A 24,243-nucleotide genomic window follows, 5' to 3' on the forward strand; every position below is an offset into this window, starting at 1 on the left:
TTGTTGTTGTTTGTTTGTGTATTGCCTTGATACTAACGTATGAGGCACACTTCCAAATCTGTAAACAGAAAACACAAATTGATTGACAAGCAAAGCATGACTAATCCAACTACGTCTCAAAATTACGTCGTATTGTTATCGTTACTATTACGGTTATAATTATGGTTACCATTTTTGTTACTGTTTCAAAGAAAAAATTATAAACATCGATACATTTACTGTTATCATTATGATCTTGCCCTCGAATGTAAAGGTTAATGGTAAGATGCTCATTGAAGCAATATCATTAATCAACATACCAAAATCAAGCATACAAATCCAAGGCAACACATTGAACACAATTTATCTTAATTTAGCAAACCCCCAATTGAATACAATCTTCAAATCATTATAAACAAATAAAACAAGAGCAAAATTGTTGACCAAATAAAAGATGATTTCGTGAAATGGAGAGAAAGGGAGACCGTGGACTGGGCGGCAGGCTAAACAACGACGATACCGATGGTTGAAACGTGTGCGACAGACGGAGTGGAGATGGAGAGAGAGACGGACGACGGCAGTTGTGTGTTGGAGTCATTGTGGCGGCAAGAAGGAAGATGAGGCAGAGGCGGACGATGGTGGTTGTGCGTTGGAGTCACTGAGGCTGGCGTGATGGAGTTGAGGGGGAGATGGGCCGATCCGAGCTGGAACCTGAAAGGGGGAGACAGAAAGATGATGAGACTGTTCGAGGTTTTTTTAAGGGTATCTCCTAACGTTGTACACAGGGCATCAGGAGATGAGAGGAAGTCCCGACGCCATCCTTAAATGCGTCGACAGATTTATAACATTCAACGCTTTTTCTAGCCAACTCTCGATGCCTTCATACAGCATCAAAAGCTACCCATTACTTCCAATGCACAGTGCTATCTCTCTCCAAGGGTGCTTTTGTGAGTTAGCAAATTGCTTTCTTTCTTGTAGTGACACTTGCAAGTCACTGGAGCAGGGTTGTATCTCTAAAATTCAATGCATATTCTACCTATAGGATTGGATCATTGGCAAACTGGATAAGATAGGAGCCATGAATAATGAAATGAGCTTCCTAAAGGTCAATGATACACATGGACACTCTAGTTCACCTAAAGCCAATAGCTTACAAATGGGTTTACAAACTAAATGATATAATGGAGTTCCCAGTAAACAAAAGCACCAAGATATAAAGTCAGACTAGTGATCACAAAGGATCGGACTTCACTCAAAGAGAAGGTATTGACTATCTCCTGTTGTTAAGTATACACTTCTCTAAGAACTCTACTCTCTCACTAGCTGTTTAGTTTGATTTAGAACTTGATCATTTAGATGTAAAGACAACTTTTCTACATGGAAAATCAGAACCATCTATATATATATGAAGCAACCTCAAGATAACGAAGAATAATCCCAAAATACTGAATTAGTATTTTAAACTTGTGACAATTTTCATGACAACTTACTTACCAATTTTATTTTTACTGCAGAAACCTTCATTAATTCCAAAAACTGACCTCCGTTTGGGCTGAAAATACTGCGACAATGATCACACACACACTTCAATTATTAATTAAATTAACTTTAAAAAAATCTAGAGGATCATAAGAGTGAATAGGTGCTTACAAGTTGGGAGTCGTCGTTTTGAAAGTTGTCCAAACCTAATTACCAATGAAGTTGATAATATTAAGAAAGCCAAGGAATAATTCATTAAAATATCATGACATATATTGTCAAAGAAATTGACACAGAAAGAATAGAGACAATAGAGCCCAAGAAAATGGATTAATCTAGGGGTTTTTTTTTTTTTTTATATATAATATTTCTAAGTATTTCTTTGAGTTCAATCTAGTTGAGATATATCGGTGTATCTACTGTAAGGACTATACTTGAAAGTTATACTAAATTCTAATTTTTAAAATCATTGAGTCTAACTTTAAAAATTTATACGAACCATAGGAACCAAAGTTTCAATTTAACGTTAAACTTGTAATGGTTGGATGTATAAACACGGACCACTCAACGTGTTCAGTCATTCTTCTACCAAGCAGACCACTTCATGCAAGGAAGCCTCTACTCTTATGTGTACATAATGATTTACTTCATGCAAGGAAGCCTCTACTCTTATGTGTACATAATGATTTACTTGCAGACAAGCATTTCATTCAAGAAACATAAAATGAAAAACACTTTAACTTGGAAACATACTTTCAAAGTATCATGCTTTTCTTATAAACATATACAAGTTTATACATGCATTAAACTATACATCGCAATGTTAAGCTTGTTATTAGAAATGTTATGGTTCGAAGCTATTAAAAGACATGTATATTTGTTGCAGTGAACCTCATTTAAATATATTACATAAAATATATTTTAAATTTAAAAAAATTGAGTTTATAAAATGACATAATGGTTTTTATATTTATTATTACGCATTTTTAAATTTTCAAGTTTGGATCACAAAATTTAAAGATTTATTCTAAGGGAGAGTTCTATTTACCATAATGAAAGTTACATGTACCTTTTTCTTCGAGACCTGAGCCAACATAGTTTATTGTTATGAGGCTTTTGCAGCTTCTAGAAAATGACAAGTTTTTGAGATTGATACAACATGTTATATCCAACAATGTCAAACGATTGAGACGACTAATGGAAGAATCAATCTTCCACAATCTTGTACAATTACTTAGATCCAAACTTTCAAGATTTGGAACCTTAGTAAAATTAGGAGTCTCTCGTAAATTCTTCGAACCGCTAACATTGATAACCTTCAATTTCTCAAATCCCTGTCACAAAACACAGTTGGGTTGCATTTTTTAAAAAAAAAATTAATGATATGATATTTGTATGTACTAACCTTTTGACCATTCCAAAGTTGTCTTGTTTGACTTAGAGGCAAAAGAAGTTGAAATAAATATCTTGATTCAAAACTTAATGGCAAACATTGTGAGGGATAGCTATGCCAATTAAGCAATCTCAATTGTTTTGAGAGATGTGTGAAGTCTCCACTCACCTCCACATTCCCAATTTCCAATATTTTTAAACTTCTCATATCTTCAAAAACCTTACCCTCCAACTCTATTTCATCTTGCTTCTCTTCCAACTTCAAGACTACACCTTTAATGTCCTTTACTCTCTGTAAATAAACATTATTTAAAACATAAGAAAGGGAAAGAAACAAACTTTTATATGTATATATATAAACTTTTATATTTCAATCTTACATGTGGTTCATCAAATACATCCTGGGCATCCTTCGGAAGCCAAATCCTACTCCGTTTATCAGCTTCACGTTCAATTTGTTGACCCATAGTTTGAATGCACTTAGGCATAAGTATTGTGTTGTCACTTCTAACTTCAATGAGACATCTATCTTGCAACAATTGTATTTCGCTATGAGGTCTGTAATCAAAACTCTTAAGTATTTCAATCACTTTCTCTTTCGTCTTCTCATTGAAGAAACATGCCAAATCAAGAAAAACTTCTTGGCTTGTCTTTCCTAAATCATCAAAACTTATCTTTAATGTCTTAAATATACGATTGTTGTAATCTTCCTCAAGACTCTTCAATTCTTCTTTCCATATCTCTATACCTTTATCATATAAAGACGACCCAATTTGTATCAAAGCTTGTGGATGTCCTTCAACCCTTTCTACAATCTCCTTAGAAAAATCCTCGAAGTTCTTACTGGGAAACCCACATCCAAATGCATGTTTGCAAAAGAGTGTCATGGCACTTTTAGTATCAAGAAACTCCACACTGTATTCAACCATTTTATCTTTATAATTTGGTTGACGAAGAACATCTCTATTTCTGGTTGTAATGATGATTTTGGACCCTGAACCAAACCAATTAGGATTTCCAACTAACTGTTCTAACTGAGTTTTTTCTTTCACCCCATCAAGAACAATTAGAACTCTTTTATCTTTCAAACGACTCCCAATCATTCTTGCTCCTTCATTCTCATTGTTTATAATTAGGTCCTTTGTTTGAAGAAGTTGGGAAAGAAGTTGTTGTTGGAGTGAGAGTAAAGTAGTGTGTTCATAAATGCGAAGGAAACAACGATTTTTTCCAAAAAAACGTGCAACTCTGTCATAAAAAACTTCAGCAATGGTTGTTTTACCAATTCCGCCCATCCCTATTATCCCTATAAAACGTACCACATTTGGCTCCAAATCATTTAGCTTCTCCATCTTGAATAACTGACGTTCAATATCAACTAACTTAGTGAGCTCGTCCCAAGGTACTAACTTTTGATGATGCAATAACATATCAAGTAGTTGGTTTGTGATTTTGCCAATGCTATCCACCTCAACGCTGCATTGTGTGAACAAATAATATATATTACATCAAAGGGTACTTGTCAAATCAAAGTTTACATTTTAGCAACCTATTAACTTTTTCTAATATGTCAAATAATTTATTAGACACAAAATTTAAAAGTTAATCATTAATTTTTCTTTTCGTGGGTAATGAAGAAGAACGGAATGATAAGTTGAAGGGAAAAGAAGGAAGATGAAAGGAGAAAAAAAAACATAAAAGTTGTCAGTAGTTCGATCATTGGTAGTCAAGACGATCAATTGCCTATGGTTGATCACGAAAGTGTTGAAAATTAAACATGTTTTAAATATATGTGAGTTAATTTATGTAAGTTAGAGAAGGATGTGAGTTAAAATGTTATAGTTAATTTAGTAAGAATTTCACCTTAATTAAACGTAAGATTTAATTTGTTGTATTTAATTGTGATATGAGTTATTCTCATGACAATCCTATAAATATGATTGAAATGTTGTAATCTAAATTATCAAGTGTGAGTTGAATACACACAATAAGTCTTCCAAAAAGTTTTTGTTTTCTATCAAATATTCTATTTGGTGATTATTTATTTGGGGTGTTCATCAAACGCTTCCAACAAAGTGGTATCAGAGCTAGAGTTTGAGTCTAAAAAATTGTTTTTGCAAATGGAAAATAACAATTTAGTTCCCTTCCAAGTACCTCGACTTACGAAAGAAAATTATAGTAGTTGGTGTATTCGAATGAAAGCTCTACTTGGTTCATAAGATGTGTGGGACATTGTTAGTAATGGTTATGAAGAACCAAAAAGTGAGGCAGCTTTGAATCAATTTCAACGAGAAACTTTACAAAATACAAGAAAAAAAGATCAAAAGGCTCTCACCATCATTCATCAAGCCATTGATGATAACAATTTCGAGAAAATTTCTGGAGCAACTACTGCATATCAAGCATGACAAATTTTGGAGAATACGTATAAAGGAGTAGATCGAGTCAAGAAGGTTCGCCTTCAAAAATTGAGAGGTGATTATGAATCACTACATATGAAGCAGTTTAAGTCAGTTTCAAATTATACTTCAAGATTGCTAACAGTAGTAAATAAAATAAAAAGATTTGGTGAGACAATAAGCGATGAGTAAGTAGTAGAAAAGATACTTCGCTCATTGGATGAAAAATTTAATTTCATCGTTGTAGCTATTGAAGAATCAAAGGATTTGAGTACAATGTCCATTGATCAACTTATGGTTTTTTTACAAGCCCATGAAGAGAAGCTTCTTAAGAAGAACAAGCAAATGACTGAGCAACTTTTTCAGTCAAAGTTGAAATTAAAAGACAAGGAAGACAGCCTAGAAAAAGGCAATCGAGGTCGAGGACGTGGTGGTAATCATGGACGTGGTGATTTTAGAGATCAAGGTCAAGGAAGCTACGGTCAAAGAAAATTTGATGAGAGTAATTCAAACTCAAATTCATCAAGAGGTAGAGGAAGACAACATTATTCGAGGTCAAGTGGGGAAAGATCAAATAATGACAGGAGGTATGACAAAAGACAGGTTGAATGTTATAATTGTCATAAATTCGGCCATTATTCTTGGGAATGCATAAATAGAGTTGAAGAAAATGCAAATTATGCTGAGAAAGGTGAAGAAAGCAGTGATTCCTCATTGTTTCTAGCATGCAAAGGTGCGAAAACATGTGAAAACAGTGCATGGTATCTCGATAGTGGTGCAAGCATCACATGTGTGGAAGTAAATCCATGTTCGTGGAACTTGATGAATCTGTTGGTGGCGATATCGTATTTGGTGATGCCACAAAAATTCCAGTTAAAGGAAAATGTAAAATTTTGATCAATTTGAAGAATGGGAAGCATGAGTTTATCTCTAATGTTTATTATGTGCCTAATATGAAGAACAATATTTTGAGTTTGGGGCAACTCTTAGAGAAAGACTATAATATTTTGATGAAGGATTATAGTCTTTTGATGATAAGAGATAATCATGACAAAATTATTGCTAAAGTGCAAATAACGAAAAATAGAATGTTTTTATTAAACATTCAAACTGATGTTGCTAAATAATTAAAGTCATGTTTGAAAGATCCCAATTGGATTTGACACTTGAGATTTGGGCATTTGAACTTTGATGACTTAAGATTATTAGCCAGGAAGAACATTGTGAAAGGGTTGCCATATGTCAAACATCCAGATTAACTTTGTGAAGGTTGTCGTCATGGCAAACAATCAAGGAAGAGTTTTCCACAAGAATCAAATTCGAGAGCAAGGAGACTACTCGAGTTAGTTCACACTGATCTTTGTGGACCGATCAAACCAAGTTCTTTTGGTAAGAATAATTATTTCTTATTATTTATTGATGATTTCAGTCGAAAAACTTAGGTTTACTTTGTCAAGGAGAACTCAGAAGTATTTGGCATGTTCAAGAGATTTAAAGCTCTTGTTGAAAAAGAAAGTGGTTATTACATTAAAGCTTTGAGATCAGACATGGGAAGTGAATTCACTTCAAATGAATTCAAAACTTTTTGCGCAGAAAATGGAATCCATCGACCTATGACAGTTCCCTTTACTACTCAACAAAATTGTGTTGTTGAAAGGAAGAACCGAACAATACTTCACATGGCTCGAAGCATGTTGAAGTGCAAAAAGATGCCAAAAAAATTTTGGGCACAAGCTGTTGAGTGTGTAGTGTACATGTCAAATCGTTCCCCTACTAGAAGCTTATGGAAAAAGACTCCTCAACAAGCATGGAAAGGAAGAAAACCATCCATTGGTCATTTGAGAGTATTCGGATGCATGGCTTATGCGCATATACCTGATCAAAAGCGTGGTAAGCTTGATGATAAAAGTGAGAAAAATGTTTTTGTTGGCTATGATGCAAGCTCAAAAGGCTACAAACTTTATAATCATGTTACAAAGAAGACCATCGTAAGCAGAGATGTTGTGTTTGATGAAGAAGCATCATGGAATTGGAATGACGAACCAGAAGATTACAAATTTTTGCTTTTTCCCGACGATCATGATGAGCCTAGTGACATTGCTTCTCCACCAACACCACTAACATCGCCAATCACTCCACAACAAAGCACATCTTCATCATCTACAAGTTCAAGTGAAGGGCCTCGTGGCATGAGAAGCTTACGAGACATATATGATGAAACTGAAGAGTTAAGTCAAAGTTTTAATAACCTTACTCTTTTTTGTCTATTTGGTGACAGTGAACCTTTGAATTTTGAAGAAGCTTCGCAAATTGACAAATGGAAGATTGCTATGGATGAAGAGATAAAAACCATAAAAAAGAATGATACGTGGGAACTTTCTACTCTTCCAAATGGAAAGAAAGTAGTAGGTGTCAAATGGGTGTTCAAGATAAAAAGAAATGAAAAGGGAGAAGTGGAGAGATACAAAGCAAGATTAGTTGCAAAAGGATATTCTCAAAGAAAAGGCATTGATTATGATGAAGTATTTGCTCCCATTGCTCGTTTGGAAACCATAAGGTTGTTAATTGCTCTTATTGCTCAAAATAATTGGAAGGTCTTTCAGATGGATGTCAAATCGGCATTTTTGAATGGATATCTATAGGAAATTGTGCAAGCGTGTTTGAAGATCTCAAGAAGGCGATGACCCAAGAATTTGAAATGATAGATATTTTGGTGGTTTGTTTGTACGTGGATGACTTAATTTTTACAGGAAATTGTGCAAGTATGTTTGAAGATCTCAAGAAGGCGATGACCCAAGAATTTGAAATGACAGGTATAGGGCTAATGTCATATTATCTTGGCATTGAAGTAAAGCAGTCAGAGGAAGGAATTTTCATCTCTTAAGAACGATATACTAGAGAATTCTAGAGAAGTTCAATATGATCAATTCTAAGCCTGTTGCAACTCCGATTCAAACTAGGACCAAACTGTCCAAACATGAAGAAGGAGATGATGTTGATCCTTCGTATTTAAAAAGTTTTGTTGGGAGTTTGAGATATTTGACTTGCACACAACCATATATTCTTTTCAGCGTTGGATTGGTGAGTCGATTTATGGAATCTCCTACAACTACTCATTTGAAAGTGGCAAAGAGAATTCTTCGGTACCTCAAATGTACGCTTGACTATGAGTTGTTTTATTCTTCATCTAAAGAATTCAAGCTTGAAGGCTATTGTGATAGTGACTGGACTTGAGATACTAATGATCGAAAGAGCACTAGTAGATATGTTTTCTTCATTGGCAATATTGCATTTACATGGAGTTCTAAGAAGCAACCTATTGTGACATTATCCACTTGTGAGGCAGAATACATTGTTGTAGCTTCATGTGTTTGTCATGCAGTTTGGTTAAGAAATTTGTTAAAGACAGTTGGAGTTTTGCAAGATGGTCCAACTGTGATCCATGTAGACAATAAATCAACAATTGCTTTAGCAAAGAATCATGTGTTCTATGATCGTAGCAAACATATTGATACAAGATTTCACTTCATCAGAGATTGCATTTCAAGGAAGGAGGTTCAAGTTGAATATGTGAAGACTGAAGATCAAATTGCAGATATTTTCACGAAACCACTCAAAGTTAATGTGTTTAACAACATAAGAACTTTGCTTGGAGTTTTTCAAAAAAAAAAAAAACATGTTTAAGGGAGGATGTTGAAAATTAAACATAAATGTGAGTTAATTTATGTAAGTTAGAGAAGGATGTGAGTTAAAATGTTAGAGTTAATTTAGTAAGAGTTTCATCTTAGTTAAATGTAGGATTTAATTTGTTGTATTTAATTGTGGTATGAGTTATTCTCATGACAATCCTATAAATATGATTGAAATGTTGTAATTTAAATTATCCAAGTGTGAGTTGAATACACACAATAAGTCTTCCAAAAAGTTTTTGTTTTCTATCAAATATTCTATTTGGTGATTGTTTATTTGGTGTGTTCATCAAACGCTTCCAACAGAAAGTCGACCAACCATTGTTCCCAACGACCATTGATAAGAGGTCAGGGATGAAGTTAAATTTTTCTCAAACCTATGATATTCATAAATAAATAAATATATATATATATATATATATATATATATATATATATATATATATATATATATATATATAAACATATTCTCTCAGTGTGATTTAATTTCTTAATTTGGCCATGAATTTTATTCCAATGTTCCACTCGGGAATTTGGCTTCTCCCCCTAATTTCAAACCCCATGGCCAAAAGCCAAACACACCCTTAGATACTTATCAAAATTAGTTCAAAACTAAATAAACTACTGTGCTAAAGAAAAGATTAAAGTTGAAATTACATTACCAATCCTTTGTTACAACTACTCCAGTGAGATCGCCAACCTTTGTGAAAGCCCTCCTCCATTGTTGAACCTCCTCCATGTATTTATCTCTTTCCATATGGTCAAGTTCTCGTAGAAGTTCTTCGTGTAAGCGAAAGCTGTTCTCGAAACACCCTGATTGACGACGAACATCACGAGGATTCACGTGGTAAAATACAGGAAGGAGTACTCGATGCTTTTGTTCATCCGTACAATCTATTATCTTTGCCAATTCTCTCAAACACCACTTTGAAGAAGCATAGTTCTCTGATAAAACAACGATGAAGGAATCTGAGTTTTCGATTGCTTTAATAAGTTTTTCACTAAGACTATCTCCAATCAAGAGTTTCTTATCATCCATAAAAGTGGTTATTCCTAATCCAACCAATTCCTTGTACAAATGCCCCGTAAACGTATTACGAGTATCTTCGCCTCTAAAACTTATGAAACTATCAAAACTCATCTTCCAATCAATGAATTTTCTATGATGAAGTTTTTCAAAAATGGCAGATAGAACAACATGAGAAGGAAATGAAAAGAAATTAAAGAATACGAATGTCTTCCGTCAATCATTAACAAAGACAATAAGGAGAGACCAAGTCAACTACGTTCTCTCCCCAATCACTAACAATAGTAAACTATAGACTTTTCAATCCCTCAAGAACATGGTGGGAAACATGGTGGGGAACATGGTGGGGAACATGGTGGGGAACATCATTTGTAGTTGGAAAATCTGTCTGTAGCGATTTTCTATATTTTCTCACATGGCACTAATAGGAAGTTGTATTTACACTTTAAAGTCGAAGTCAATGTCGTGTAATGTTGACTTCTCAAAATAATAAATTGAGGAATGAAAGACATGTAAAGCATTTAAATAAATGAACTTAAAGAAAAATTGACAAAACATAAATATCTTTTGAAACAGGTTGATAAAGTAATGAATACATTTTCACAACTTTATAAGAATGCCCTCACCGTCATATTTAAATTAAACCAAGAATGAGTTTCGCAACATTTTTTCCTATTATTATTCCTTTGTTTTCAAAACTTATTTAAAGTGGATTTGAGTTGATTGTGAGGTTCTAAGTTTATTTGTTTTTTAAATTTAATTGCTATGAGAGGCAGAGTTGTTCCCGTTACAAAAAAAAAATCAATTAAGTTCTAAAGCTTAATAATCAGAAACTCATTAAATCAAAGTGGATTTACAAAATCAAGTGGAGAAAGAATGAGTTTGGTGGGTTAAATAGTTTTGATAGGGAAGAAGTATTAAAATTGGGTTTTTATATTGGGGTAGAATTGTAATTTGGCTCAATGGCATTTTTTCTTTTTGTAAATAATGACACCTTCTTCGTCATTTAATAGAGAAAAGAAAAGATGGTGAAAGAGAGTGAGGTGAGAGGCAGCCGTGAAATACCAAAGAGAGAGTGAGAGGTTCATCTTTTCTGCAAACCGACGGGAAGTTTAGTGCGTCCGGCGTTCTTCACCGGCGTTCTTTCGAGCAGTTGCGTCCGCAGTTGGCAGTGCGTTTGACGTTCGCCAGCGGGTTTCGGCGTTGGGTGTTCTGCAGTTGGTTTTTGGTTCTTTGCAGGGGTTGTTCGACACGTTGATTTCCGGTCAGAGGAGGTGGGTTTTGGTGGGTTTTGGGTATCGGTTTCAGCAAGTGGGTCTCTCAGATTCTTGGGTTTTTTTTTTATCTTGTTGATTTCTGTAATTGGACTTTGATTGCTCCTAATCTGAGCTTGGAGAAATTTCTTACAAGTGGTATAGCTCAGAGAAGTAGCATGGCTGCAGGTTCCTCATCTCATCCTTCTCAAATGGCTTTTGATGTTTTCTTAAGTTTCAACAGAGACGAGGAAGATGATGGCTACCGACGTTTCATTAAGTGTTTATATGAGACTCTTAGTGAATGGGGAATCAAGATGTTTATGGATGATGATAAGAAGATGTTTATGGATGATATTAAGATGCTTAAGGATGATGGTAAGAAGATGTTTATGGATGACGAGGTTAATCTGAGTGATGATATTGTGAAAGCAATTGAAGGATCAATCACTTCCATTGTTGTTCTAACAAAGGGGTATGCTTCTTCCAAGTGGTGTTTGAGAGAGTTGGTTAAGATAATAGATCAAAAAAACAAAACCAAACACCAAGTCCTTCCTTTGTTTTACCGGGATTTGGTCCATCCCTACGTTTATCATCAAAGTCAAGATGTTGTTCGGCATCAAAGTCAAGATGTTGTTCAGCATCAAAGTCAAGATGTTGTTCGGCGTCAAAGTCAAGATGTTCGAAAATTCTTTAAAAGTATGGCAGAAAAAGATTACTCGGAGGTCAACTACAGGACAAGCTTGGCTATGTCAGAATTTTGCCGTCTCCCTGGAATATGTATATCACGAAAAAATTCGTAAGTACAAAAAGATCTTTTTAAGCACTAAATCATTGAAAATTAAACATGTCTTAAATAAATAAGTTATATGTGAGTTAATTTATGTAAGTTAGAGAAGGATGTGAGTTAAAAATGTTAGAATTAATTTAGTAAGAGTTTATCTTAGTTAGATGTAAGATTTAATTTGTTGTATTTAATTGTGATATGAGTTATTCTCACGACAATTCTATAAATAGGATTGAAATGTTGTAATCTAAATCATCCAAGTGTGAGTTGAATACACACAAAATTTTTTGTTTTCTATCAAATATTCTATTTGGTGATTATTTATTTGGGGTGTTCATCAAACGCTTCCAACAAAGTGGTATCAGAGCTTGAGTTTGGAGTCTAAAAATATTGCTTTTGCAAATGGCAAACAACAATTTAGTTCCCTTCCAAGTACCTCGACTTACGAAAGAAAAATATAGCAGTTGGTGTATTCAAATGAAAGCTCTACTTGGTTCACAAGATGTGTGGGACATTGTTAATAATGGTTATGAAGAACCAGAAAGTGATGTAGCTTTGAATCAAGCTCAACGAGAAGTTTTACAAAATACAAGTAAAAAAGATCAAAAGGCTCTCACCATCATTCATCCATTGATGATAACAATTTTGAGAAAATTTCTGGAACAACTACTGCATATCAAGCATGACAAATTTTGGAGAATATAATACGTATAAAGGAGTAGATTGAGTAAAAAAGGTTCGCCTTCAAAAATTGAGAGGTGATTATGAATCACTACATATGAAAGAGTGAATTAGTTTCAGATTATACTTTAAGACTGCTAGCAGTAGTAAAAGAAATGAAAAGATTTGGTGAGACAATAAGCGATGATCAAGTAGTAGAAAAAATACTTCACTCATTAGATGAAAAATTTAATTTCATTGTTGCTATTAAAGAATCAAAGGATTTGAGTACAATGTCCATTGATCAACTTATGGGTTCTTTACAAGCCCATGAAGAGAAGCTTCTTAAGAAGAACAAGTAGATGACTGAGGAACTTTTTCAGTCAAAGTTAAAATTAAAAGATATGGAAGATAGCCTAGAAAAAGGCAATCGAGGTTGAGGACGTGGTGGTAATCGTGGATGTGGTGATTTCAGAGATCGAGGTCAAGGAAGCTACAGTCAAAGAAAATTTGATGAGAGTAATTCAAACTCAAATTCATCAAGAGGTCGAGGAAGACAACGTTATTCGAGGTCAAGTGAGGAAAGATCAAATAATGACAGGAGGTATGACAAAAGACAAGTTGAATGTAATAATTGTCATAAATTTGGCCATTATTCTTGGGAATGCAAAAATAGAATTGAAGAAAATGAAAATTATGTTGAGAAAGATGAAGAAAGCGGTGATTCCTCATTGTTTCTAGCATGCAAAGGTGGGGAAACATGTGAAAACAATGCATGGTATCTCGATAGTAGTGCAAGCAATCACATGTGTGGAAGTAAATCAATGTTTGTGGAGCTTGATGAATCTGTTGGTGGCGATATCATATTTGGTGATGCCATAAAAATTCCAGTTAAATGAAAAGGTAAAATTTTGATCAATTTGAAGAATGGGAAGCATCAGTTTATCTCTAATGTTTATTATGTGCCTAATATGAAGAACAACATTTTGAGTTTGGGGCAACTCATAGAGAAAGACTATAATATTTTGATAAAGAATTATAGTCTTTTGATAAAATATAATCATGACAAAATGATTGCTAAAGTGCAAATGACGAAAAATAGAATGTTTTTATTAAACATTCAAACTGATGTTGTTAAATGTTTAAAGTCATGTTTGAAAGATCCCAATTGGATTTGGCACTTGAGATTTGGGCATTTGAACTTTAATGGCTTAAGATTAGTAGCTAGGAAGAACATGGTGAAAGGGTTGTCATATGTCAAACATCCAGATCAACTTTGTGAAGGTTGTCGTCATGGCAAACAATCAAGGAAGAGTTTTCCACAAGAATCAAATTCGAGAGCAAGCAGACCACTGGAGTTAGTTCACACTGGTCTTTGTGGACCGATCAAACCAAGTTCTTTTGGTAAGAGTAATTATTTCTTATTATTTATTAATGATTTCAGCCGAAAAACTTGGATTTACTTTGTCAAGGAGAAATCAGAAGTATTTGGCATGTTCAAGAGATTTAAAGCTCTTGTTGAAAAAGAAAGTGGTTATTACACTAAAGCTTTGAGATCAGACAGGGGAGGTGAATTCACTTCAAATGAATTCAAAACTTTTTGCGCAGAAAAGAGAATTCGTCGACCTATGACAGTTCCATTTACTCCTCAACAAAATTGTGTTGTTGAAAGGAAGAACCGAACAATACTAACATGGCTCGAAGCATGTTGAAGAGAAAGAAGATGCCTAAAGAATTTTGGGCACAAGCTGTTGAGTGTGCAGTGTACTTGTCAAATCATTCCCCTACTAGAAGCTTATGGAACAAAACTCCTCAACAAGCATGGACAGGAAGAAAACCATCCATTTCTCATTTAAGAGTATTTGGATGCATGGCTTATGCACATATACCTGATCAAAAGCGTAGTAAGCTTGATGATAAAAGTGAGAAATATATTTTTGTTGGCTATGATGTAAGCTCAAAAGGCTACAAGCTTTATAATCCTGTTACAAAGAAGATGATCGTAAGCAGAGATGTTGTGTTTGATGAAGAAGCATCATGGAATTGGAATGACGAACCAGAAGATTACAAATTTTTGCTTTTTCCCGACGATCAAGATGAGCCTAGTGACATTGATTCTCCACCAACATTGCCAATCACTCTACAACAAAGCACATTTTCATCATCTGCAAGTTCAAGTGAAGGGCCTCGTGGCATGAGAAGCTTACGAGACATATATGATGAAACTGAAGAGTTAAGTCAAAGTTTTAATAACCTTACTCTTTTTTGTCTATTTCGTGACAATGAACCTTTGAATTTTGAAGAAACTTCGCAAAATGATAAATGGAAGATTGCTATGGATGAAGAGATAAAAGCCATAAAAAAGAATGATATGTGGGAACTTTCTACTCTTCCAAATGGAAAGAAAGCAGTAGGTGTCAAATGGGTGTTCAAGATAAAAAGAAATGAAAAGGGAGAAGTGGAGAGATACAAAGCAAGATTAGTTGCAAAAGGATATTCTCAAAGAAAAAGCATTGATTATGATGAAGTATTTGCTCCTTTGCTCGTTTGGAAACCATAAGGTTGTTAATTGCTCTTGATGCTCAAAATAAATTGAAAGATCTTTCCGATGGATGTCAAATCGGCATTTTTGAATAGATATCTAGAAAAAGAAGTCTACTTAGAACAACTTCCTGGTTATTCTGTGAATGGCCAAGAGGATAAAGTTCTAAAATTGAAGAAGGCATTATACAGATTGAAACAAGCACCAAGAATGTGGAATAGCAGAATCAACAAATATTTCCTTGATAATGGGTATTTGAGGTGTCCTTATGAACATTCTCTTTATATTAAGGTTAATGTTTGTACGTGGATGACTTAATTTTTACAGGAAATTGTGCAAGCATGTTTGAAGATCTCAAGAAGGCGATGACCCAAGAATTTGAAATGATATATATAGGGCTGGATGTCATATTATCTTAGAATTGAAATGAAGCAGTCAGAGGAAGGGATTTTCATCTCTCAAGAACGATATACTAGAGAAATTCTAGAGAAGTTCAATATGATCAATTCTAAGCTTGTCACAACTCCAATTGAAATTGGGACTAAACTGTCCAAATACGAAGAAGGAGATGATGTTGATCCTTCATATTTCAAAAGTTTGGTTGGGAATTTGAGATACTTGACTTGCACACGACCAGATATTCTTTTCAGTGTTGGATTGGTGAGTTGATTTATGGAATCTCCTACAACTACTCATTTGAAGGTGGCAAAGAGAATTCTTCGTTACCTCAAAGGTACGCTTGACTATTGGTTGTTTTATTCTTCATCTAAAGAATTCAAACTTGAAGGCTATTGTGATAGTGACTGGACTGGAGATACTAATGATCGAAAGAGCACTAGTGGATATGTTTCTTCATTGGCAATACTGCATTTACATGGAGTTCTAAGAAGCAACCTATTGTGACATTATTCACTTGTGAGGCAGAATACGTTGCTCCAGTTCCATGTGTTTGTCATGCAGTTTGGTTAAGAAATTTGTTAAAGATAGTTGGAATTTTTCAAGATGATCCAACTGTGATCCATGTAGACAATAAGTCAACGATTGCTTTAGCAAAGAATCCTGTGTTCCATGATTGTAGCAAACACATTGATACAAGATTTCACTTCATCGAGATTGTATTTCAAGGAAGGAGGTTCAAGTTGAATATGTGAAGACTGAATATCAAATTTCAGATATTTTCATGAAGCCACTCAAAGTTAATGTGTTTAAGAACTTAAGAACTTTGCTTGGAGTTTTTCAAAAAAAAAAAAAAACATGTTTAAAGGGGGATGTTAAATATTAAACATGTTTTAAATAAGTTATATGTGAGTTAATTTATGTAAATTAGAGAAGGATGTGAGTTAAAAATGTTAGAGTTAATAAAGTAAAAGTTTCACCTTAGTTAAATGTAAGATTTAATTTGTTGTATTTAATTGTGATATGAGTTATTCTCATGACAATCCTATAAATAGGATTGAAATGTTGTAATATAAATCATCCAAGTGTGAGTTGAATACACACAAAAAGTTTTTCAAAAAATTTTTGTTTTCTATCAAATATTCTATTTGGTGATTATTTATTTGGGGTGTTCATCAAACGCTTCCAACATATGTATCGAACTTTAGTTTCGAATGATAAGCATAAAAGATTGATTTAGAGCTCTAACTTGACCCCATTTTTCATTCTATTTGGGGGTTTGAAAAAAATAGAGTTTTAGGATAAATTGACAGTGAATAGTCAATTTTGTCCTGAATCAAGTTTCCCTTCTCTTTAACCTAAATAACAATAGATTTTTTTTTTTTTATTCTTGCTCTCTCGCTCGCAAACCTTTCTTCTTCAACACGTCTACAATGGCAACAGTGAACGACTGCATTTTCATTAATTCAACCTTTGTTCACTTTCTTCTTGTCGTTTTCCCCATCTCCGATGACCCTCCCTTTCAAACTCATTTTCCTTTTCCACCTTTTTATAAGGTCTTTCTCATTCGCCATTTTTGGTGACCTCCATTTCAAACTTCTACTACAAAATCACACCATTTTCACCTACCCTTTTCCCCACTCCTAATTCCCCACAATTGCATTTTCTTTATAGATTGTTTCTCTAAATTGAACCACTATCCTCTATTTTCTTTAATTTATTCACATTTCTCTTTTATGTCTTTTTACTTGAATCATAAGTGACTTCCTTTTACAAATTTTGTGCCTTTTTGTTTAATAGATTTACATATTTTGATTTCACTATTGGTGGTTTCATGACTATGGATTTTGTGAAGGAAATTGCAACTTTTCATCAAATTTTATTGTTTTGTTATTTTTGTTTTCAATGACCGGCTAATTGTAAGAAAATTGCAACATATTTTAAGGACTTGTGTATTATTATCTCCCACATATCAACAAAATTCCAAACTTTCACTATGTTTTGCCAAAATCAACTTTGTACCTCTCTTAGGTCTTTTAGGTTGTTTTTATGCATATTGAAGAAACCTTTTAGGTACTTATGTTTTATCTCGCAGATATCTCGTACTCATCTCGCACATTCTCAACTTTCATTGTGAGTTCAAAAATCAAATTTCCACCCCTCTTAAGTCCTATTTTTGGAAATTTCTCATTCTATTTCCTTTTCTTTCTTTCTTTCTTTTTTTTTTCTAATCTCTGATCAAGTGGATTTTGTCGCCCAAATCCAAATAAAATAATAACCGAATTATGCACGAAGTACTAGTCCTAGTGATAAGTTCGGATCAAACTCAGTGAGAAAACGTTAGTGAGTAAGATGCTAGATAATGAGTAAGATGTTACGTTCAGAGACTTAAAGTGGACGAAAGAATACTAAAAAATAGAGAAAGCTGGCAAAAGTCAACTAGAACCAAATAGGGCTCGATTGGCGATGGAAAATATCATTTATAAATTCAAGCAAACACATAAAGTAAGTTTGGGAAATTTTGAGAAATAGTACCTTTTTCGGTTTAGTTTCAAAAGTAGCACTTTGGGAAATTTCGTAGTTTTGTTTTTTTCGGTCAATCTCGGCTGAGATCAAGGATCGAGATTTTCCTAAAATACTAAAATTTTCCAATTTATCGATTGTTTTCGGATTTTTTTGATCCAAATCGTCTTGGTAGACAATTAAACCGAGATTCTACCATTTTTTATATCTTCTCCAATTTTATTTATTTTTATTTTTTTATCTTCTAAAAAGAAATTATTAAAACCTTAACAAATCATCCACCAAATCTTAACTTAAGTTTTGCTATTTTAATTTGCCAATTTTCCCAACTATATATATATATATATATATATATATATATATATATATATATATATATATATTTTGTAAATTACCAAATTCTCGGCATTCCATAAGATAATTGAATTGATCAAAGAAATGGAAGGAATTAAGAAAAGGAAAAATGGTAATTTATCCGAAATAGTTGGGAAATTGGCGAAAGTAATTTGTTATATTTATGAAAATTTCTCAAATAAAAATATGACATTATTAATTATATTGTCATTCATAAGTTAAAAAGGTTAACAAATATGATGGATTTTGTAGTTGATTAAAGACGGGTGTAGGAAATCCTGTTATGACAGATGAATGAAAAAACGGCATTGGGTGCTAAATGCTCATAACTTTTAACACGAATAAAATATCTCAAATAACTTAAAAGGTCACTACGTTGGTTACTAAAACTCAAAAAAATCACAAATAAAAGTTTAATAATAAATTTTTTATATTATCATTAATTATGAAACCTTTCATATTGTCAACAATTCCTTCCCTCACATTGTCTTCTATTTTGTAGGATTGTTTTTCTATATATTTTTTGTTACTGGCAATTAACTTCACGGAGTTTGCATATGCAGCTATACAAATATCAAATCCATCGCAAAGCCGATAATTGATCGCTTGCTTAGTCTTAAGCTCGAAGCCAAAGAAGGGAATTTATTTGAAATGCCACTTCGATTAACAACAATGGAAATGCTCCTTGGCTTTGGCTCATATGACATACGTTTCATAGGGATAGTAGGGATGAGTGGTATTGGTAAAACAACCCTTGCGGAAGTGATATATGCACATAGTTTTAAGAGTTTCATATCTGACTTAGGAAAACGTTGCTTTCTTCACAGTCGTGGACGCAGTATAGTCTCCTTGCAACAACAACTACTTGATCAACTTGCTTCCTCAAAAATGATCGATATCCAAATTTTGGATGAGAGTCATGGAGTACGATTGATTAAGCAGCATTTGAGTTCACTTAAAGAAGTGCTTATTGTTTTTGATGGAATAAGTGAAACAAGTCAACTAGAAATGTTAGCTGGCAGCCCCGATTGGTTTGGCGAAGGGAGTCGAATCATTATTACAACCACAAATAAAGATATTTTTCGCCACCCTAATTTCAAAGACAAAGTGCAAGAATATAATGTAGAATTACTTTCTCATGAGGCTGCCTTCTCCCTCTTTTGCAAGCTTGCATTTGGAGATTACCCTCCTTCCGAGGATATGAAGGATCTTTGTAATGAGATAATCGAAAAGGTTGGAAGACTCCCATTAGCTTTGGAAAAAATAGCTTTTTCATTATATGGTCATGACATGGATATATGGGAAGATACATTGAAGAATTTTCACAAAGTAGTTTATGATAATATTTTCTCTGATATATTAAAGTCAAGTTATGAAGGATTAGAAGCAGAGAGCCAACAAATTTTCCTAGATTTGGCATGTTTCCTCAATGGAGAGAAGGTGGATAGAGTGATTGAAATACTTCAAGGCTTTGGTTATAGCTCACCTCAAACTAATTTGCAAATGTTGGTCGATAGATGTCTTATTGATATTTTAGACGGCCATATACAAATGCATATTTTGATTCTTTGTATGGGCCAAGAAATTGTGCGCCGCAAGATGGGAAATTGTCAACAAACTAGGATTTGGCTTCGAGATGATGCTCGTCGTATATTTCATGAAAACAATGTAAGACATTGTGTACTTTATAATGCTATATTAACTATTGTTTTGAGTCCTTGTAACTAATTATTGCTATATTAATTATGTTCTGGGTTTGCCAGGAATTAAAATATATTTGTGGAATAGTGATGGACTTAGAGGAGGAAGAAGAATTGATATTGAAGGCCAAAGTATTTGCAGATATGTCTGAGCTAAAAATTTTACGAATCAACAATGTGCAACTTTCGGAAGATATTGAATTTCTGTCAAATAAATTGACATTGCTCAACTGGCCTGGCTATCCTTCAAAGTATTTGCCATCAACATTTCAACCACCATCTCTGATCGAGTTACACTTGCCTGGTAGTAATGTTGAACGACTTTGGAATGGAACACAGGTTAGTATATATATATAAATGCTAATTGATGTATTATCTGTCTCTAAATTTTGCAATATCATATGCTAAACTTATTAATTGTTTTGAGAACTCCTCAAATCCCACATTTGAAATGAATAAGAAAGTCAAGAGTTTTGATGTCTGAAAGCAGTAGGAATTGAATGATATCTTACTTCTATGTTTCTTTTCATATTGTTTTGTGTATTCCATATTTTTCTTTACCTAAAAGATAATAAAACTGATTCAACATCAGTCCGTCGACATAATTAACACACAGTGATCAACATAAATCTCTAATTCGAATTCTTCTTTGCAAATCAGTTTGTTTGTTTCATAACAAAACTGAATCTTATTTGAACTATATAAAATAAATTATTATTATATGTCTGCATTACAAAATTAATGTCTAACAGAGTAGATGCAATTGATTTGTTTTGCGACAGAAATTTAAAAACTTGAAGCAGATTGATGCAAGTGATTCAAGGTTTTTGGTTAAAACTCCTAATTTTTCAGAGGCTGGAAACCTTCGAAGATTGATTTTACGAAATTGTGGAAGACTAAAAGAGGTTCATTCTTCAATAAATAGTCTCCATCGTCTAGTTTTATTGGATATGGAGGGTTGTGTCAGTTTCAGAAGCTTCTCGTTTGCTATCACTTGCAAAAGTCTTAAAACTTTAGTTCTTTCTAACTGCGGTCTAGAGATTTTTCCCGAGTTTAGATATCGGATGGGATATTTGACTGAACTACACATTGATGGGACTTTCATAAATGAACTTTCTCCCTCAATTACTAATCTATTTGGCTTGGTTTTATTGAATCTGAGGAATTGTATTAGACTTTCTAGTCTTCCAACTGAAATTGGTAGTTTGAGTTCACTTAAAACTCTCATTCTGAATGGTTGCACAAACTTGGACAGAATTCCACCAAGTTTGGGGTATGTCAAGCCTCTTGAGGAGCTTGACATTGGGGGAACATCCATAAGCACAATTCCTCTCTTGGAAAATCTAAGAATTTTGAACTGTGAAAGGCTGAAAAGCAATATTTGGCATTCTTTAGCTAGTTTGCCAACAAATTATTTTAGTTCACTCAAAGATTTAAATTTAAGTGACTGTAATCTTGTAGATGAAGACATTCCTAATGATCTTGAACTCTTCTCCTCATTGGAAATTCTAGATCTTAGCAGCAATCATTTTGAAAGACTGTCAGAAAGCATTCAACAGCTTATTAACCTTAAAGCATTGTACTTGAATGATTGCGACAAGCTAAAGAAAGTACCAAAGCTTCCAGAAAGTATAAGATACGTGGGAGGAGAAAAGTCCTTTGGCATGTTAACAACTTCTCAAGGCAAAGTGCTTTCTTTCTTCTTCATCTTTTTATTTATTTTTCTTTTCATTTTTTTTTTCTTGGATGTTTCTAATTCCACAATATATTATTCATTAGTTTTATTTCATGACAGGTTCCCCTGCATGCACCATGTCACCTTCACCATCTAATGCTCCTCTGTTGACAAATAACGACAATTTCCAAAACGAAGCTGATCTTTTTCAAGAGTACAGGTATAGTACATAAAATCTATCGGAAATCAATATTAAATAGAGAAAAATTACATTGTTATACATGTCGGAACACATGATCTTCTGCTATGTTATCATGTTAAATGAATAATTAACCTAAAAACTTATGCTAATAGGTAATGGTAAATTTAGTTATATCAATACTTCAACGAAACATAGCTTTGTCCAAAATTATTCTCATTAGTATTTGATTAAATTCTTCAAAAGCGTGCATCCAACTAGTACATACAGCATCTTACTGTCGATCGTAATTAACTTTGAAATACTTTGATCTTGCAGCACTAAAGAAGTGGATATTATCAAGGATATGGGGAAGCAGACTGATCATAAGCTAGTACTTTCTCACAAAACTAGTTTAGTTGGAATGGAGAATCAAGTGGAGAAAGTTTGTAATCTCCTAGATTTAGAACGATCCAAGGACATACTTTTTGTGGGGATTTTTGGATCAAGTGGAATTGGTAAAACAACCATTGCTGACGTTGTTTACAACACAATTGTAGATCAATTCCAAAGTGGTTGTTTTCTTTACCTTTCTTCAAAGCAAAACAGTTTGGTTCCACTTCAAAATCAAATGCTTTCTCATCTTCTATCAAAAGAAACTAAAATTTGGGATGAAGATCATGGAGCACAAATGATTAAGCATCACATGAGTAATAGAAAAGTTCTTATTGTTCTCGATGGAGTTGATGAAAGAAACCAAATTGAAAAGTTAGTTGGAAGTCCGACTTGGTTTGCACCCGGAAGCAGAGTTATTATTACGGCTAGAAATAGAGATGTTCTGCATCAACTCGATTATAGAGATCAAGTGCAAGAATACAAGGTGGAGTTACTTTCTCGTGAGAGTGCTTACTCACTGTTTTGCAAGAATGCATTCGGAGATGGCCCATCTGATAAAAATGATCTTTGTAGTGAAATTGTGGAAAAGGTTGGAAGACTTCCATTAGCTTTGAGAACCATTGCTTCCTATTTGCATAATAAGGAGTTGGAAGTATGGATTGAAACATTGAAAAGATTAGATGAAGTGGAACAAAATTTCTTTGATACAATATCGCAGAGAACTCAGAAGAAAACTACACCAACATTAGGCCAAATCTAGTTCTTTACTCAAGATCCAACATACTTGGAAGAACGGGTAAAGCATTATAGTTATTACTATTATTATTAATTTTTATGCTTCTTTATTCCGTTTTATGTTATTGATTTAGCTGGGAGATAATTAGAAATTTGTCTCTATATATATAGTTTCATAAAACAAAGACATATATGAGAATTTTATCAAACAATAGAGACTATTTTTTGTTTTGAATGTGAGTTGAGAAAAGTTGTTTTAGTTGTGTTTGGATGTGAGTTGAGAAATAGTGAAATGGGTTTTTATTTTTCAATGGTGAGAAATGGTTTTTTATTTTTTTATTTTTTTCATTTTTTGGTAATGGACTCCTGAGTCTTCAAAATGTGAGGAAAAGTTGTTTTTTTTTTAGTTATTGTGTTTATAATTTTATTTTAGTTTTAGTTGTTAATTATAATCTAAACTTTGTTTATTTTCTTTCTTCTTTACAGGGTCGTCGATGATTTCTCCACGGATAAAGATATCTATGTTGTGTGATTGTCTTATTACTTTGTCATGAATCCACTAGTACTTATATAAGGATTCTGAGGTTTTTTTTTCTTTTATATCCGTGCCCAGACCAACTAGTCGGCAATGGATCTGGACTGCAATGCGTGTGGATCTGATCTGATTTAGGCAACGACTCTGTGCCCTAATAAGTAGACATCATAGATTGAACCCATGACCTACTCTTAGTTAGTTATTGAGGTCATGTCTCCTTTTTTAACACTAGGCCAATGCATGATAGTTTGTGAACATCCTGAATTTAATGCATATTTCAATGAACAACTTTATCTCTTGCTTGTATTCTTTAGCTTGTTTGAATTGTTACGAGGGGCAACCCAAATCATTTAGCATGCTAACTGCTACAAACTTAACACTTAATTTGTAATCGTTATGCGTTGGTTGCCAAAGTAGCACGAGTCATCTCATGTGTGTGGCAATGAAGTGTTTCTAGATTCACAAAGTCATCTCGAGGGGCTTAGAGATAAAGTACAAATTGACTAGTTAATTGGCATTACCATAAACCAATTGGCGTGGTTTAGTA

General features: G+C 33.6%; 2 protein-coding genes across 3 annotated transcripts; one reads left to right on the plus strand and one right to left on the minus strand.

Annotated features, from left to right (window-relative positions):
- Window positions 1-331: 331 nt before the first annotated feature.
- Window positions 332-11,159, minus strand: LOC103498649 (TMV resistance protein N). Of its 2 annotated transcripts, XM_051090153.1 has the most exons (8): window positions 11,028-11,159; window positions 9,598-9,880; window positions 3,231-4,323; window positions 2,864-3,142; window positions 2,528-2,792; window positions 1,630-1,664; window positions 1,474-1,540; window positions 332-690 (listed from the first exon to the last, which is right to left on the minus strand). In XM_051090153.1, exons 2-8 carry the CDS (start codon window positions 9,690-9,692, stop codon window positions 635-637), a joined length of 1,890 nt encoding a protein of 629 aa, XP_050946110.1. In that variant the 5' UTR covers window positions 9,693-9,880; window positions 11,028-11,159; the 3' UTR covers window positions 332-634. The 2 variants fall into 2 exon arrangements, with proteins under 2 accessions (XP_050946110.1, XP_008459546.2); XM_008461324.3 differs by lacking the exon at window positions 11,028-11,159 and having other exon boundaries at window positions 9,598-10,191.
- A 235-nt stretch (window positions 11,160-11,394) lies between these two features.
- LOC103498647 (disease resistance protein RUN1) lies at window positions 11,395-24,002 on the plus strand. The gene is made up of 7 exons (XM_051090152.1): window positions 11,395-12,014; window positions 19,041-20,145; window positions 20,241-20,516; window positions 20,960-21,860; window positions 21,973-22,072; window positions 22,370-23,222; window positions 23,648-24,002. The coding sequence occupies exons 1-6, from the start codon at window positions 11,395-11,397 to the stop codon at window positions 23,184-23,186; spliced, it is 3,819 nt and encodes a 1,272-aa protein (XP_050946109.1). The 3' UTR covers window positions 23,187-23,222; window positions 23,648-24,002.
- Window positions 24,003-24,243: the final 241 nt, after the last annotated feature.

This window comes from Cucumis melo, chromosome 9, assembly GCF_025177605.1.
Source record: "Cucumis melo cultivar AY chromosome 9, USDA_Cmelo_AY_1.0, whole genome shotgun sequence".
Classification (NCBI taxonomy): Eukaryota; Viridiplantae; Streptophyta; class Magnoliopsida; order Cucurbitales; family Cucurbitaceae; genus Cucumis; species Cucumis melo.